Source organism: Misgurnus anguillicaudatus, chromosome 24 (assembly GCF_027580225.2).
Source record: "Misgurnus anguillicaudatus chromosome 24, ASM2758022v2, whole genome shotgun sequence".
NCBI classification, from domain to species: Eukaryota; Metazoa; Chordata; class Actinopteri; order Cypriniformes; family Cobitidae; genus Misgurnus; species Misgurnus anguillicaudatus.
In genome coordinates this window covers 38,527,982-38,546,192 of record NC_073360.2, presented here as the reverse complement: position 1 = coordinate 38,546,192, position 18,211 = coordinate 38,527,982, and the positions used below count along the sequence as shown (strand labels likewise).

Below are 18,211 nucleotides of genomic sequence, written 5' to 3'. Positions count from 1 at the left end.
TTCTAGAACACACAGTGAGTTAGACCTGCCTTGGCTGGTGCGTCTTTTACGCATTCTAAAGGTGCCTGACTGTCTGTTTTATCCATTGGATTTATTGTGTTGCAGTCTATTAGGCAACATTCCTCATAAGATGAGCTTAGATTTGGAAATAACATTTCATCTATATTTCATTGGTAACAGATAAGTTGACAATGATCATCCTCTTTCTTTATTATTGTTAGCAGTACCTCAAACTAAAGCGGCATCTATTCGGAGCTGTCATTTTCTTAAATGAGCCACAGCAATTTTAAAATGAGCTTCTAATGCTAGACGAACGTCTTTATTTTCAATGCGATCACCTTAACCATTTCGAAACTAAGCAGCCATTTGTCCTCCGATTCGGCACCGGGTTTGCGGGACTCATGTTCCACGCTGTGTACAGGATTTAAAAAAGGTGATGTGTGTGGAAGGGCAGCGCCGGGGGAGTGTGTGTGTGTGTAAGAGCCGGAGGCAGAGCGGCACAGAGTTGAGAATTTGCAGGCGCGTCTCGAAATGGCTGTTATTTCATATAATAGGCTCGGTGGTCGGTCAAGAAAATTTTTAGTTTTCGCCATCCCTAGTATGCAGCCTGCATATTTGACCTCCAGAGGATAGGATCTTTCTGTTTGAGAAACGGTCACTGTCTCCTGATATCAGCATTAAGTTGTGTTTGTGGCAAAACCTTTTACAGGCATGCATTATATTTTACTGCATGTGCTTTTTTTGTTTGGGTTTCCAGTAATGTTGGTTTGTACGCTCATATAAAGTCTTAGACGTGTTGTGATGGTCTTTTGATTGATGTCTCAGCAGATTAACCCTCACTCATGATTTAATGTCTGTATGTTTTTGCTCAAGAATGACAGTGGCTGTGTCATTTCTAGTGTAAACAGTTGGACAAATATTAAAGATTTAAATGGATTTAAATGTTTTTTGGCTAAAAGTAAGCATTTTTCTCAATCTAAAGTAAAACTAAAGATAACATCTGCAAGTTCGCTAGAACCCTCTCGAGTCATTTGTTATAATACATAATGCTGGTTTTTATTACATACATATTAATTTAATGTGTTGTCTTGGTTTTAATACTTTATTTGATCCAATTATTTTTATTATTACATTGTCATTATTATGTAATTTTAAAGATGATTGCTCACTTTATCTATACATTTTTATTACCAAAAATATCAAATTACTTCATTATTGTTAGTGTGAAAGGCAAAACAAGGTGGCGGATCCAAATGCAATCCTTTTATTGAAGGTAATCCAAAAACAGGGTTAATCCACAACAAAAAACCATAAACAAGCAGAAGGTCATACACAGGTAATCCATCCAAAACAGATACAAGGGAAACAAAACAATAAACAAACAGGGAAACCTCGATCGGGAAAAGTAACCATACAGACTACAGTGAAAACAACTTCAATACTGAGCAATGATAAACTGATCAAACATGGTTTAAATAGGCAGAGCTAATCAGGTAAATGAGTCACAGGTGCAAACAATGATTGCTAATAAGTCCATGCAATGGTTTATGGGAAATGTAGTGTTCAATGTGTTATAATGTCAAGGTTTATTTATATAGCTTCTTTACACAACACAAAGGTTGAACAAAGTACTTCACAAGCAAAACAACAATGCAATAAATTATACAAACAATTAAAATAAAGTAAAAACAGAACAAATCGCAGTCATGTATACATCAAAACACCACAGATTATAGCATTTAAAAATGTACTACATTATAAAAACCCTTCTATGAGTAGGCCTGAGAAAAGAGGAAAGTTTTAATTGATGCTTTAAAAGTGTTTAATGTGGGAGTGGCTCTAATTGTGAGAGGAAGTGCGTTCCAAAGTTTTGGGGCATAGACTGAGGGAGGGAGTGCCTTCTGACGGATGTTACAATTATCCAATTGTAATCATAATTGTCTGTTTCTGTTTCAGGATGGAACCAGACTTCATCAAATCACAATTGTTCAATGATCCGAGACGCTTCTTTGGCTTCGATCAGGTTCGGCCTCAGTAATATCTCATGTCTGAGTTTTATATTTGTGTGCTCATACTTGTATTATTATAATATCCCTTACTTTTGTTCATACTGAAATTTTGACTTGAGTAGAAGCATATCCATATAAATAAACTAACACTTACAAAGTTAAAAATATTCATTTTATTATATTTCATTACTGTTTAATGTTATGTTGCTTCATTATTATCTTCTTCAAGGACAAAAACAGATAAGGAAATATATCAGTCTCAAGAGCAATGTACAATAACACCTGATGAATCTGTTACTGATCAGACAAACACAGACACACCATGAAAAGTGTAAATGAAGAGTTTGGTTCCAAAACGCAATAAACGCCATTTTTGAAAAAAATGAGTTACTGCCAAAATCAGTATTATATCAGGTCAGTAGTTAAAAGTAAATTCTTAATTTTACGCAAAATCCAATATCCGCCGTGTTATTCTGTCATCTTTTCTCCCTTTTTTCCCAAAATGCGACAAACGCCACTTCCCATTTTTTACAGAACGCAATAACTCCATTTCTGATATTACAGCCCACCGTTCACGCAATGTAAACAAACAATGGCGGACGCGCGTAGTACACGGAGTCCTGGTTTTCCTCATCTACTTTGTACTACGTGATCAACAAACAAAACAAAATAATACTTTAATTGCATCGCTAAACCTGTGATGGTTTTCTGTGATGGGAAAGAAACGTAAGCCATCAGCATCTAACATTTTCCCTGAGAGGCACTCGGGAGACGGGTGCTTGTTCTCCTGACAGCATCAAGCTTCTCATGCTAACACATTGACCCCAGAGGATCTTATGAAAAACTTTACATAATTTTACTCAAAGTCAACGAAAATCGAGCAGGACCAAAAACATTTTACAGTCGATCGCTGTGAAAGACATTAAGCGAAGACGTCAAGTAACCGCAATGACAGTGTTCTTAATATGACAAAGTAAGTGTTTTGATTAATAACATTAATGTTTATATTTTTAATTAGTGCGTACAACTAGTCAACTAAATGAATATAACATGGCAAAGATGAATGCACATTTATATAGGCTATTGATTCAATAGATTTATAGCATTTTGAATAAAAACTTGTCATGGATTTATTGCATTTTGTGGAAGAAATAATCCGTTTTTATAATAAATCTTTGAAAATCAACTTATGGATTTGAATTTTTTATGTTTTTATAACCTAAAGATGCTGTGTGAAAGTTTGTAACAGAAAATAGTTGTTTTCATCTTGTCACTTTCTTGGTATAGAAAACACGTTTTTACCAAAATTTGTCAAAATGGATTTATTGCGTTTTGGAACCAAACTCTTCAAATATCCACTGTCATTTATCGGAAATAAATAACTGTTTTATATAGAAAGTTTATAATTTGCATGCGTTTATAAACTGCAAATGTTAACATTTAAGTGATTTTGAAATTTGAGTGCAAGAGAGGCGTCTTACAAAAAGCAGAATCTTTCTCCTCTTAACAGGACACATACACATAAAATAAATCTGCTTGTGTTTGTGTCATTATGTTCATCAAATAACAGAAGACAAACAGAAAACACTTCTCTAGCTTTTAAAGATCAATTATATTTATTATATTAATTATTTACTTTTGTTGCTATTCATAAATATTACTATTAGACTTTAATCAACTTTATTTGTAACTTTGTATTTTCATATGCTTGTAATTTTATTTTCCTCATCCCCCTTTTTTTGCTAACCTGAAAGTATTCAATCTGTGACTCATAAACCGTAATGTTATCTGTATTAACGCTACTATATTTTTAAATGATGTAATTTGAGAGTAGGCATTGAGGTCCACACTATTTCACCGGTTAATATTGCTTAATGCAAGAACTAGATCTAAACTTTGACTACGTATTTGAGTGTCAGGGCCTGAAATTTGTTTTTAAAAATATTTACCTCTTAGATGACTTAGATGAGGGGTTTTATAAACAGATGTAAAAGAAACATTTCTCTATCTTAAGAGGGAGATAGTTTATGTATTTGTATTGGAGCTTTTTTAATATTGTTTTAAAGCAGATTTACAAAGAAGTGCCTAACAAACCTTCATAAACAAGTCATATGTAAAACCATTATGATCTTTCTGTTAGCCGCTTTTTTCCAGCAACATAATGCGGTCATGCTGATTTATATTCATGTTGTTGTTTTTTGTGTCATGTATGCAAATATTTACCATTTTTAACTAACTAGCAGTAAGTTTAGCAAAAAAGACAATTCTCACAAGTTGTGTGTTACAAATGTCTCTTGAGATGTAATGCTATGATTTTTCTTAGAATTAAGATCATATACCAATGACATCACTGCATATTTAATCATTTGCATAACCATGACTTATTACCATGTAAGGAAATTATGCACTTTTGAAGTTTTAATAGGTTGTTTGACGATGCCTATAATAATCTGCTTGTATAAAGAAATAAAGTCATTCAGACTCAAATGTACTCTTTGTGTGTGTCTCACTTCCTGGGCCTCGCACGTCCAACATCCAATTAGGGTAGACTGAATGACAAAAAATGCATGAACATTAAAGGTGCCATAGAATTTAAAACTGTATCTAGGCATAGATAAATAATAAGAGTTGTGTACATGGTAATGACATATCGTGAGCCTCAAACACGATTGTTTCCTTATCTTTGTGTAGACCTTGTGCATGCAAAAGACTGTTGGAAAACAGACATATCTCAACATAACACCGACTGTGACATTACAGTCGAGATGTACACCCCAACATTAAATTACACATTAAATTAATTACAAATTTGTTACAATACTAAAAACAACGTTGTGGCGAGTTTGCGCTATATGCTAGTTAATGCTATATATGCTAACGTTTAGGCTGAAGATCTTCTATTGACGTTACATTTACGTTTTGTAGGTCCATATTTAAAAAAAAAACTTACCACTCAGAAACATCCATTAACAATCTTTAAACAATTATTCCTCAAAATCTGTATCTTTATCTGACACAGACTCAAAAATATAATAGGTCTGTTAGCTTTTATAGTTACCAGCTGCTGACTGATATAATTAGTGCTGTAAAAACAGCCAATCAAAGCAGAGCTCATTATTATTATTATCCATGACCCTTCCAAATAAGGTAAAAACAGCCATTTTCATTATAGATAGAAATTCCAGGGTTGTAGTGGACGTAAGACTTTTTTTTGTTTTTGGATCATTAAACTTACCTCGCTTCTATGTAGATATCAGAGAACAATTTATGATACTGTATCAATGTATTCTTCAGCACCTTTAAAGGGACAGTTCACAAAAACATGGAAATTCTGTCATAATTTACTCACTCTCATGTTGTTACAAACCTGTACAAGTTTATTTTTGCTGTTGAACACAAAAGAAGATATTTTAAAAAATGATGGTAAAACACAGTTACCGGTAGTGATGGGTGATTTCGAAGCACGCTTCATGAGGCTTTGAAACATTACGAATATTTTGTTTCGAATCATTGGTTTGGAGCTTGTTTCAAACTGGCCAAAGTCACGTGATTTTAGCAAATGAGGCTTCATTACGTCATAACTGTTTGGAAGCGTTTCGAAAATCCGACGATTCACCACTAGGGGGAGTGAATCACAAATGACCAGTGTAGGTGGTTTTAATCATAAAACATTCATCCTTCTGAGTCTGACTAATAACACTACCATTTGTTTACTTTTTGTTTTTAGACAGATTTAATGACAAAAATGTGCAGAATTAAAAAGAGAGTTCGTTTTAATTATTTGTTTGCCATAAATACAACTAAAAACACAGAATACACTTTTAATTATGTCTTAATTAAATTAAATAATTTATTTTTCTTAAAAACATATTTTTAGAACAATTGTAAAAAGTGTAAAATGTTTGAAAATTTCTTGCTGCTTTTACACTATTTTGACCAGCAGGTGTCGCCAGTGTGTATTGGTTCAATTAATTCGAAGCTTCGAAAAACGTTGTTTCTCCCATCAGTTACCGCCGGTGACTATTGACTTTCATAGTTCTTGTATCAGTTAGTTTTAGTGTTGGATGATGAGGGCTTACGATGTTTGTAAAGAAGCTTGACCCAGCACGTGCTTCATACAAAATATGGACTGAAGAACATGAGTGCTGCGAAATACAAAACAACAAGAAATGGTGGAAAAGGTAAAAAGCCAAGACGTGTGGACGTGCATTAAAATGAATATATCAGCAATGAATATGTTCCCAATTAATCAAAATTCCCAGTACAAGCTTCCAATAGGTGTACGTTTTAAGTACATTTAGCTAATTTTGTACTTTATACATAAAAAACACTTAAGTATAGGCCTACTTAAAATACATTTCAGAAAATCTTTAGGGTACTTTGACTCTCAAATAGCACAGTTAGGTATTACTGGTAGTAGACTTTTTGTAAGTTTACTAAGGTACTACTGAGAGGACAATAATGCAAATATACAACTTAAAAGGAATAAAGAGATAGTTTTCGTTGCTTATGATTAATAAAGCTTTGACTAATTTCCGTATACTTCTAAATCATCTTTAAATGAAGAAAAGAGAGATTTGGATCCAGTACATTTTTACTTATGTAGGCTATGTGAAATTAAGCTAGCTATAAATCATATATAAAAATTTACCTGTGTCTCTTTCAAGCAGTCAAACGATCCAAAGAAGACCTCTATAAAACATAAAGAGAAATCGCTAACAAAAGAGGCTTGAATAAAGTTCTGTCCAAAATGTATTAGTGTAGGTACATCACCAAAATAAATGTATAACATCGTTGGAAGAGTGACAAAGAACAACAGTTAACTTTAATGTTTGTCTTATATCTTCTTCTAAGAAAGGTTTTAGTCGGGTAACAAAACATAAATGTTACTAATTTTCCTTATTTGTTAAGCAGATACCATACCTGTCTTTATTTTATTTTTTTAAAAACCCTTCGCAATCATTTTTTATGTCAAGTGTAAAATGTTTTACCATAGACTAAAAAAATAGGTTTGTACTGAGATCTTGTTGCTTTTACAATGTTTTCACCAGCAGGTGCCGCCATATTAATTTTAATGAATGCGTATTTTTAAATATATTTATTTTATTTGGATACATTTGTCTGTTTTTTTAAATACTTAAAATTTGTTCTAATTTCTATTCGTGCTGGTCAATTATGAACAATAGGTCAAATTAGTACTGCTGGAAAAAACTTGAGAGAATTTGGTGGGGCAGAGTGGCTCCCCTATTAGATTTAATATCTCTCCAAATTTTTGATAAAACATGAGACCCCTGTAAAAGAAAATTTGTTTACTTATGACATCAGTAAGGAGAGATAAAGAGATCATTTTAAGTGGTTTATTGACAAATCAAAAGCCATAAAAGACATCAGACATATAAAAATCATCCTTTCAGCAGTTTAAAGAAAAAAGCAATACTCCAGTTCAGATGCTAAAAACATTTCAGAACCGATTTCATCAGTTTCATGCTTACAAAATATGCACAAGATTAAAATGTAAAATCTCAGGCACTGAATAAAAGATAATAAAGACCTGTGTTCTGGATACAAACCCAGAAATAAAATGCATTTGTTTAAAAGTTACTAAACAACATTAATATTACACTGAATCTGCATACAAAAACAGGTCCTTAGTGTTTAGATTAAAAAATGAAAATGACTTCAAAACGGAAGACATGGACTTGTCTCAAACAAAACACACTTTCATTTAGTTTCTCTAAAAAAAATCTCTAAATAAACCATTAGTTTGATTATTCATAAAAAACAGATTCTCCTCTATCTGGTCAATTCTGTAGCGTCCATCTCTTATAAACACTACAGACATCTGTGCACAGCACAAAGCTTTTACTGACATCACTGACACTGCATTCAGACTGCAGCTCATATTTGGCTCTGTGCTTTGGTGTCTCTCATTGGTACTGCAGGTAGTTTTTAAGCGTCTGTGGCAGTGGCAAAGCCTGGATGTGATGGATCCGCTGTCGACCCAGAGCCTGTCGAGCGGCCCGTCTGCACAGCTCCATCAGGGGCAGAGGTTCGGCTGTGGGACAGATCAAAATTCGGTTAGGGTCAAAAAGCAAATGTCAGTACACAAACACATCCTTAAAATTATCAAAACTGATCCTAGATGAGATCTGTCTCACAACCATCAATAACCATTATAACAGATTTTTTTAGGTCAAGAAATCATGAAAAACATTCAGTGCTGGATTTAAAATAGGTATTACATGCACAAGTTGTGAGATATATATACGTACGGTCCAATCCGTTGATGTAGGTCATGGTGACCTCACAGTGACCCCACACAGCACTGACAATCGGGTAAAGCTTCTTTCCCTTCAGCCCACGAAACGCAACACCCAGATAGTTCCCATCAGCGCAGAACCCAAGCGTTCCCTCATCCATGTCCAGCACCACCAGAATCTCCTCTGGCACTGAGAACGCCCCTTCATCCTCCTCATCATCCTCAATAATTTTGGGAAAGGCTGGCGCGGGTCCGCTTTGATTCTTTCGGTCATGGTAAAGTCTGCCACGGCCCAAATCCCAACCCCATGATTCCGCGTCACTGCCCACCAGGGCGCAATATCCCACAGCCCTTAAAGGAGCCAAAGAGGTCGCAACACCGACCACAGCATGCGTGCCACGCTGCCGCACGGGCCAGCGGAGGGTCCATGCGTGAAGCCCGCGGGTGAAGCCTACTTTTCCCCGCACACAATCCGTGCTTTGGGCCACCGGATGCCGGTGAAACGTTAGGCGGTCGTCATCTTTGATGAATAGATTGAGCGAGCGTTCGTCTGGGTTCCAGGCGTGCTGGAGCTGAACTTCTGGTCCTGCCGGTGGCATGTCTAACAGCAGCTCCAGACGGGGAGGTAACGGGACACCATGGCTTCGGAGTGACGCGCATGCCGGCCGGTAAGCCAACTCGCCCGCCTCCGGCTCATCGGCAGACTTGACCACACCCGACACCCTCTGCCCCATTACACGGGCATCAACTACAACAGCCGGGGTTACCTCATGAGCAAGACAGGAAGGTGAACGTCAGCCAATCAGAAGAGACGATGCAGCCCCATGTAGAAGCAGCAGTCCAGACTAGGGTGAGCTGTACTGAAAATGAGAGCGAGAGAGAGTTAGGTGTACTGGACACAAGTTTTGAAGAATTCAAATAAAATTGCTTAAAACATATACTGACCAAAAAACTAAAAATAATCATTGTGTGTTTTAAAATACACCATAAAGCAACAAATGTAAGGCGGGGTCATATTAAAAGCAAGTCTTGATGGAAAAATCTGCTTTTTACCAGAAAAAAAACACGGACCGAAAGATAGGCATATATAAAAATTATCGAAATTATGCAATATGCATTTGGCAATAACTGAATGACTAATGAAATTTATGTAAAGTGAAAGTTTTAGGTTGGTACAGGTAGCACAGAAACTAGAGTAAGACGGAGAGTGTCGATGTCTTTTCCCAGAAAGAACGTGAAATGATTTTAAACGTATAATTTTTTTTAAAACCCACAAACCAGAAGCAATAATACTCAATAAATAAAGAAGGGACGAGTCTTCTTTCTTTCTTTTCTTTTAAACATCATACCAGCTTCTAGAGAATTGTATTTATTTATCCTTTATTTACCCAGGAATAATGCCATTGAGATAAAAAAAATCTCTTCTACCAGAGAGTCCTGCCAAAATGGAAGCACACAAAGCTTCACACAAAAATATTTCAAAACAAACAATACAGAAGAGTCATGTCCAGCACTCAAAACTACAATTCTCAATAATACAATATATAAATGTTAAGTAAAACAAGAACATGATTCTTTCAAATAAGACTCCAAAAGGTTTCTAAAAATTTTTTAAATATGGGAGCACGCCTAGCATTTTCATAATCCATAATCTAGGAGCATAAGAAGAAAAGCAGTTTTACCAAACTCAGAATATGATCTAGGCACAGTTAAAAGTAATTTGAAGGAAGATCTACTTTTATAAACCAGAAAAATAAGAAAAGAGACTACACATATACAAATGAAGTTTACCTATTAGAGCTTTGGCAATAAACAGCAACACATGCACTTTTCTCCTCTGATACAAGCCAACCAAATCAAACAAAGTACAATGATAGGTACGTGTAGCATTAGTTTTATATCTGAATTTTGCATGAATTTTAAACATCTTTTCTAGTCTTACTTTATTTAATTACACTATTCTGTAATTAAATAGAGTAAGACTAAAAGACGTTTAAAATTAATTTTAGAACTATGTTTGGATTCACTTAAATAAAAACCTTTTCAAAAGTATCATTAGAATAAAAAAAGGTTTTTCACAGGGGCAGATGTAATACAATCTAGAAGGATATTCTAATAGACAATTAATTTTTACAAGATGAATATTTTGGAGAATTTTCTCCTGAGAGTAAAAATGTATGTGTACATTTTAAATGTCCTATTCTGCATCTTGTATAGATGATTTGATTCCAACAATTCTCAAAACAGAAATATGTTTTTTCCTGACATCAGGATTTATTTCATTCAACTTATTATTTAGACATTGATCCCAATCTGATTATCATTTATTTCTGACATATTCATTTATCGTTTGTTTTAAGTCTGTAAAAGGTATAGGACACTATGGATAGTGCTTCTTTGGCTGCAATGTCGGGCGGCTCTTCAACAAACATTTAATTTTTTTAAAATACATTTAAGGAGAAAGAAACTTCACTTTCCCAATATGAAAACACTTTTTTAAAAACGATTTAAATTTTTTAACAGAGTGACACCTTGCGTTAGTATTTATAATATTGACATCTGTGATATAAAAACATTTGGTAAAACTTTACTATTTATGGTAAGGTTGACATTTGCATGGGATGATCAGTTAGGTTATAAACGTTGGTAATTTTAAGTTATTTAATTCACAACAGTGTCCCTTGGCTTCAGAGTCGAAACGTGAAGCAAATCTTTTCAAAATATGCCAAAAAGAAAAAGTGAATTAGGTGCATCAAGTTGTTTGAGCGAATGACGGTGGTATTGATAGCATAGGAACCAACAGTAAACAAATCAAGACACGCTTAGAATTTAGTAATGATTGGGCAAATTATACATTTACTAGCAGTGCAGCTTGCTGTGCACAGAAGAAGAAATGCAGAATTTTTGATGCAGGCACTAGCAGCAAAGGCATTGCGACAACATCAAGACTTACATATGGTAAAGACAACGACAGCAAAAACAGCTAGACCGTCAGGCTCTTGGGTTTAATGTTCACTATGTCAGAATTTATTTGGTAAATGCGTTTACATCTCCTATTATACTAAAGTCTAAAAACACCTCAAATGATGGTAAAAACTTTATTGCAAATTAATGGATTTTTGTATTCAAAAGTTGACGCTTTCATCACTCATTTTTTATGTGATATTTCAAAATGTGCATAAAATCAGCGCGATGGAAAACCCAGCTAACACTTCACTGAGAGACCGAGAGAATTCAGTTTGAACCTAAGAAGACCACAGCTTCACAGGAACGTGTGGACCGGAGGTAAATATTCCCTTCTGAGCTACAAAGAAAGAAACTACAGAAAGTTCTTCAGACACACAAACATACAACAAGAGCCAAAAAGCAAATCTGGACTATCCCAAACACTGGCCAAAAAACATATTTCTGCTAAGAAAAGCCACATTTACAATAAAGGCCTCCGATAAAAGCCTGACTCATCATCTCTCAACCGCTTCTGTTTCAGACATGTGATCTCAGGAGAAAACAAACCCTACATTTGAGCCAAATAAGTGTTACTCACATGTGCGCACAAACAAATGTATTTTATTTACATTAAAAGTTGTATTTTATAAAGTTTTGAAACACTCACTCGCTGTTTTTATATCCATTTATAACAGAATAATAATAAACTCAATTCCCACAGTTACATGTCTTATGTAGTGACAAAAATCATCCAAAATAAATCTAAACTATGTGGGTGATTCTCACGAAACCATTGAAACACCACGGCACTAATGATTTTAGCTTTAAAATGTGTAATATAGTAACATTAAAAAGCATCAGAATTAACACAATACTGTGTTCTACCTTGCACAATGTGTGATTTCAACATAAGAATTTATCATTGGAAATTTTATCTCATTTTCTGCTGAAATTCTCATTACCGCAATGTGTCTGGCTGTGTTTGAACATGCGTTATGTTGTAATTTAATCAAATTAATACAAAAATATTTTTTAAAAAAATAAATGGATGTTTTGCTAGACTACAGACAGAAAAAATATTTACTGAATATTCATGTATAATAACAATGAAGAAAAATTAGGAAAATGATGTGTCCATGCGTGATGTTCTCATCCTCCGCAACAATTTTTGAGAACAGTTTAAGCACACATACAGAATTTTAATAAAGTTTGATTTTGAGTGACCAAGCACATGGACCAGTTACTTCAAGATGGCTACCAGGTAAGATCATTTTTTTACAGTTAATTTGAAATATTGTCTTGTCAGAATGCTTACACGACATTTTGATTATCATTACCGCAACAGATGCTTATTAAATGTTAATTTAATTAATAGAAGCATAATACTTTGATTTTAAATGCATGTGCAGAATCTCCAAATTATGTTCTTTCAAGTTTGTCATGTAATTTTGAAAATATGTCAGTGTTGATGTTTTCTGACTGTTGCGGTAATGAGATTTTTAGGACTAATTTTTTAAATTATGTTACAAAAAGTGTTAAATGATAAGTAAAAGTTTTTAAATTAATGTTTCCATTTACTCCAGACTTTCAATGTCTGGTGGGAAAAAAAGTAAATTTAAGCAATTTTTACATTTTCATGCTTGACATTTTTAAAAACAAGTTTTCGTGAGAATCACCCATGTTATGTTTTATCATCTGAAGTGCAGTCACCCTTTGCCTAGAAATTGCAAAATTGTACTCGTGGCTTTTTATCAAAAAGCTTCTCAAAGTTTCACCTTAGGATGTATTTGAATTAGTTCACATTAAATCTGGGCTCTTATTGGCTGCTTTTCACTTCAATATTGAGTCCAAGTCATCGATTTCAAAAATTATTTTATTATAACAGAAACTAATCTGCTTGGCACATCTATATTTTTGTCTACGAAAGTAATGTCAAGCATTTAAGCAAAACTTCTGACCAGTAGTTTATATAAAGCAATTATTCACATTTAAAGAGACTATAGCATATAAACAGGTGAATCATAGGATGTTCATGAAAGCAAAAATTTTCAGTCCACAGTCCAATACTAGTTTTTAATCCTGTGCAAAACTCTGTCTACACAATGCTAAGTTGTTCTAGGTGGTTATGATCTGGTCCAGGTCAAAAAATGCTCACGCTTATACTCGCTCTGATGTACTGGATTCTAGATATATCTCTGATATAGAAGATTGTTTATGTGACAATCAAATAACAACAACAAAATATCACATGGACACAGTATGCAAGATAATACATGATCAGAGACTGACCTTACCCACCACACATCGTCTCCACCTTCAGCACAATGCAAGAAATAAAAAAGAAAGGAGTGAGGAATGAAAAAGTAGTCCAACTGATCTTTCCATGAGCACCAAAAACAGACATGCCTTTCTACTGCTGTCTCACTCCCATCTGAACACTTCTCCTTCGCTCTACACTCCTTCATCTGAAGCATTCCTCCCTCATGCCAATATGATGGTGAATCATTGAAAGAAAATCTGGCATAAGTGTGAATAACTGAGCAAACACTCACCTTCTAGATCACACCAGCACTTCAGGAAGATCTGCCAAAGTGAGATCAGTTTTATTACTCCCCAAACTCCTGCAACTCCAGAAAAACTCTACCTGCGCAGAAAGAGACATTTTCATTGGTAAAAGCATATAAATGCATTCATTTCTCTCATACATACATATAATTTTGTATACTAATGTAGATACTAGGTAGGATTATCGTACCACTAAAACTGCAGTGAATACCAATACCATTGAAATGACACAATATGAGACAACAATACTATACAAGCTTTTGAATAAAGGCACAGTATGTATTTTCTAACACTAGAGGTTACTAAACAACAACAACAGTAGCTGCAGATGTGAAAGAGCGTGGAACAAGTTGTAGTAGTCTTGACCTTTATTGTCGATAGAAATCGATCCAACAGGACTTAGACATCATGTTCATGGTAACACGGTCTCACACCCATGGCGTCAATATTTGACGACACTTGACCATGCGTCAACACGCTGACGCGGAGGGCATACCTTTCGCGTCATTTTTTGACGAACTGGGGACTTCAATACTATTAGGTACGCAAAATTTAACAGTTGTCGCCTGGCATTGGGGTTAGGGTTAGGTTTGGGTAGGGATGTCATTATGTAAAAATCTAACCCTAAACCGACGCGAAAATGGTAGAAAATGGTAGAAAAAAAGAAAAGAGAATGCAACGGACTTAATAGTATTGAAGTCCCTAGTTCGTCAAAAAATGACGCGAAAGATATACCCTCCGCGTCAACATATTGACGCATGGTCAAGTGTCGTCAAATATTGACGCCATGGGGTGAGACTGGGTTGTTCATGGATGATGTAATGAAAGTAAGCTTTATAACCACTACATTAAATGTTAACCCATAGTGTGGCTTGATGAAAGCAACAACAGATTTGTGTGCTAGACGCTTATGGGGCATGCACACCAAAGCTTTTACGCCTGTGGCCGACGCACGTTTAAAATTTTTTCCAATGGAATTGCGCCGTTTTTCACAACTTTCCGCGCTGAAAGCTGGCGCTCTGCGTTTTTTCATGCTCAATACTGAGCGTCGAGAGTTGAAAGAAATTCAACTTTGGGTGAAAAGCTCTGCTCATCAATGTCAGTTCTCAAACGGCTCAAGTATCAAAGCTACCAAAGCACTCAGCTGAAGAAAAAAAAACAGCTGGCATTCGGCGTCCTCAGACGCATAAAAAAGCTTTGGTGAGTCCTGCCCATAGACTGTAATAAAGATGGACGATGCAATGTCGCCTCCTTCCATTGTTTTGAATTAAAGCTAAAAATGTCCGACATGGTCGCCACCATGTTACGTAAAACGTCAGTTCTCCAAACTCCAAATCAATGCAGAAGGAATCATCCGTGGAGCAGTTGGAGGAGCTGCGGTATCAAACTTACGCCCAAATGCTTGCGCCCCCAATTCAACCACGCCAATCATAACACCACACCCCTTTCTACAGGATCAAACTACTAGCTAAAATGGAACTTATCACAAAAATGAACAATTGAACATGTATCAGCGCGATAACAACTACCTGAAACATCCAAAACCATCTTTTGGAAATTTTTATTGGAAGTGTAAATTATTTTTTATTTAGAGCAGAGTCCCATTCGTTTGAATGACCGCGGACAAAACCGTGAGAAAGCCGGTTAAGGTGTTTACATGCCACGCGAAATCTGGGTAATGAGCAAAAAACTACCTGTGCCGATCGGTTTTTGCTTACCCGTTTATGGGCTTTCCCCGATTACAGAAAACCGTTTTACGCGTTTACATGACCTCACGTGTTATCAGTTTACTAAGCATAATCGGCGTAAGTCATTGTCGTGTAAATGGCCCTTAAGTAACTATTCAAGTAGACACGGTTGGCAATAAATAACAAAAAATAAAGAGCAGTGGATCTTAAGAATGACAGGCCATCACAGCAAAGGTCAAAAGGTCAACAGGAGTTCAACATCAGGTCAATGAAAGACGAAAGAACCCTAAAGCAATAGTTTGATGTTTGCGTTTTCGTAACTCATTACACTTCTTTGCGTGAGCCATAAGAGGAGAAATTAAAATGAGACACAAAAAGAGGAAGAGGAAGCAGTTTTGGCACTTTCTACTTCTCTCTTTCAATCTGAGCATGCTCAGAACAGGAATCCATGGATGACCTCAGCTGAATTGGGAAATGCCACGGTTGGAGTTTCAGAAGTTAACTACTCAGAAAACATCACAAAGCCACTTCTGGATTGGATCACGAGATCGCTGGACAGTTAAGAATTCTTCAAAATGGTCACAAAACAGGCGTTAGTTTCTTAAAGCAAAATATTTCTTTTAATCCTGGGGTGAAATATAACCCAAACATGAATTTTTCATTAAGTTCACTCAGGTGTCTACTGTAAACATACACACATGCATTTAGTAACTAACAAAATGTGCCATATGCCAAGCCTCTATTTGATAAACTTACACAAACACTTATGTCAAAACAAATGCACAAATATACGTCTGTCCGAGGCCTTGTTTGCATAAGGGTTACACTAAGTATTTATAATAATGAATAACGAACATATGCAAATTATAGGTGATGGGAAGTGGCCACGATTGAAAAGACAAAGAACAAAGAAAGACTGAACAAAGGAAATGGAAAGAAACTTGCGCTAATACACTTAAAGGAGTCATTCAGAAACTTTAACCAGATCCACAGACGTCACTGTTTAACTGATTAGTTTATAATATTCACAATCTGTGCCTGATAAACACGTGTATGACATGATTAGTTTATCTCTCAATCCTTTTCCAGTTGTGACCTTTAAACATAAATATAAACGATAAACGCAAGTAAAACACTAACAATGTTAACGTACACAAACTCTTGTGTGCATTACAATGACATGATACTCAGTGACGTGAAAACAAATCTGTGCGTTTAAATCTAGGCACTCAACGAAATGCTTACTAATAGGTTCATCAAACATAATGCGTTTTAAAAGTTTATAACGCAAAATCTTGTCACAACACTCGGCTCGGAAACAGTTTATCGAGAAAGCAACGTTGTACTATCAATGTAAAACAACACAAACAAACCAGCCACGCGCTGTATGCACTTACTCTCGCGAGAATCCCGCACGGCTTCGATTAACACAAACTGGGTGTCTGGTGTTTTATACCACTCCACTACACTCCTCAATATATATCACAATGTTTTAAACAAACTTTAAAGGCTAAATGATCGCATTGTCGTTCACTTCCAGCGGGGAGGAGCTCAGCGCGCGCACGGCTTTTGTTCCGTGAGATATTTTGCGAGTGACGTCACGCACAGCCGCCGCGCTCTGGTTGGCCAGGTCGGCGCGTGGGTGGTGATGACGGTAGGGCCGTTTTTTAATTCGAAGGCTGCAGCCTCCGGAGGTCGCATAAGTCATCAAGCATGGTTTATTTAGGTAAACTGAGCATTACATTCGCAAGTCATAAGCATATTACAACAATTTACGATTAACTAAGAATTAAAGTCAACTTTACAATTGTTAATATTCTGAAATAAGTCTTGATGACGTATGCAGCATACAAATGCGACCTCCGGAGGTTGCAGCCTTCGGATTGAGAAACGGCCAATGAAAGAAGATATAATATAAACTTTCGTAAAGCACTTGTTGAAGCGGTTAAAATAAATAACAATTATAAGTAACTCATATTTTTAAATAATTTAAATGACTTATTTAGTCAAATAAAAATATTTTATTACAGCGGTGTATAATGTTTGACTGTATAGAAGTAGAGTTGAAATTAGTATGAAACATTTTTGTAAAACAAATAAATAAAACGTGTTCTTCTATTTACATAGGATGCATTAAGAATTAATGAAGACATATTACAAAAAATGTTATTTCGTTGCTGTTTTTTTCTTGTTAAAGGGGACATATCATGAAAATCTGACTTTTTCCATGTTTAAGTGCTATAATTGGGTCCCAAGTGCTTCTAAAATGTGAAAAAGATCAATCGAGTAACTTAACATGTGAAAAATAGGTTGAGAATTTGACTTGTGATGTAAGAAAGGGATAATACCACCCCTTAATCTGCTATCAAAACAGAGGTCATCTTATTTGAGATTTACACAACAAAAAGGGCACATTTTTGCTTACACTTACAAAGTGCCAATTTAACATGCTATAATAATTATCTATATGGTATTTTGAGCTAAAACTTCACATATGTACTCTGGGGACACCAAAGATTTATTTGACATCTTTTTCCGAAGGCTGCAGCCTCCAGAGGTCGCATATCTAGGCTGCATACGTCATCCAAACTCTCTTATTTCAAAATATTAACAATTATAGAGTTGACTATTATTCTTAGTTAATAGTAAATAGTTGTAATATGCTTGTCTTGGGAATATAATGCTCAGTTAAATTAAATAAACCAGACTTGATGATGTAAGCAGCCTGCATATGCGACCTTCGC

At 35.4% G+C, this 18,211-nt stretch overlaps 2 protein-coding genes across 8 annotated transcripts in view; one reads left to right on the top strand and one right to left on the bottom strand.

Moving 5' to 3' along the window:
• The window catches only part of LOC129438607 (uncharacterized), a 247,281-nt gene extending 242,781 nt beyond the window's left edge, over positions 1 to 4,500 (top strand). For all 6 annotated transcript variants that reach the window (XM_073862949.1, XM_073862948.1, XM_073862945.1 and 3 more), the window contains one exon: positions 1,957 to 4,500. In XM_073862949.1, the coding sequence (XP_073719050.1) occupies positions 1,957 to 2,038 (82 nt within the window). In that variant the 3' untranslated portion in view covers positions 2,039 to 4,500. The remainder of the gene's footprint in view (positions 1 to 1,956) is intronic.
• A 2,852-nt stretch (positions 4,501 to 7,352) lies between these two features.
• On the bottom strand, positions 7,353 to 17,102 carry spsb4b (splA/ryanodine receptor domain and SOCS box containing 4b). 2 transcript variants are annotated; one of them, XM_055197407.2, is made up of 4 exons: positions 16,865 to 17,102; positions 13,767 to 13,858; positions 8,282 to 9,123; positions 7,353 to 8,064 (listed from the first exon to the last, which is right to left on the bottom strand). In XM_055197407.2, exons 3-4 carry the CDS (start codon positions 9,000 to 9,002, stop codon positions 7,937 to 7,939), a joined length of 849 nt encoding a protein of 282 aa, XP_055053382.2. In that variant the 5' UTR covers positions 9,003 to 9,123; positions 13,767 to 13,858; positions 16,865 to 17,102; the 3' UTR covers positions 7,353 to 7,936. The 2 variants fall into 2 exon arrangements, with proteins under 2 accessions (XP_055053382.2, XP_055053381.2); XM_055197406.2 differs by having other exon boundaries at positions 8,282 to 9,128; positions 16,865 to 17,101.
• Positions 17,103 to 18,211: the final 1,109 nt, after the last annotated feature.

Bases quoted from the DNA above. Each gene is read 5' to 3' on its own strand.
- spsb4b (XM_055197407.2), bottom strand. From the start codon at position 9,002: ATGGGGCAGAGGGTGTCGGGTGTGGTCAAGTCTGCCGATGAGCCGGAG. The intron at 8,065-8,281 runs GTACGTATATAT...TCTGTCCCACAG, and splicing joins CTACATCAACGGATTGGACC to CCGAACCTCTGCCCCTGATG.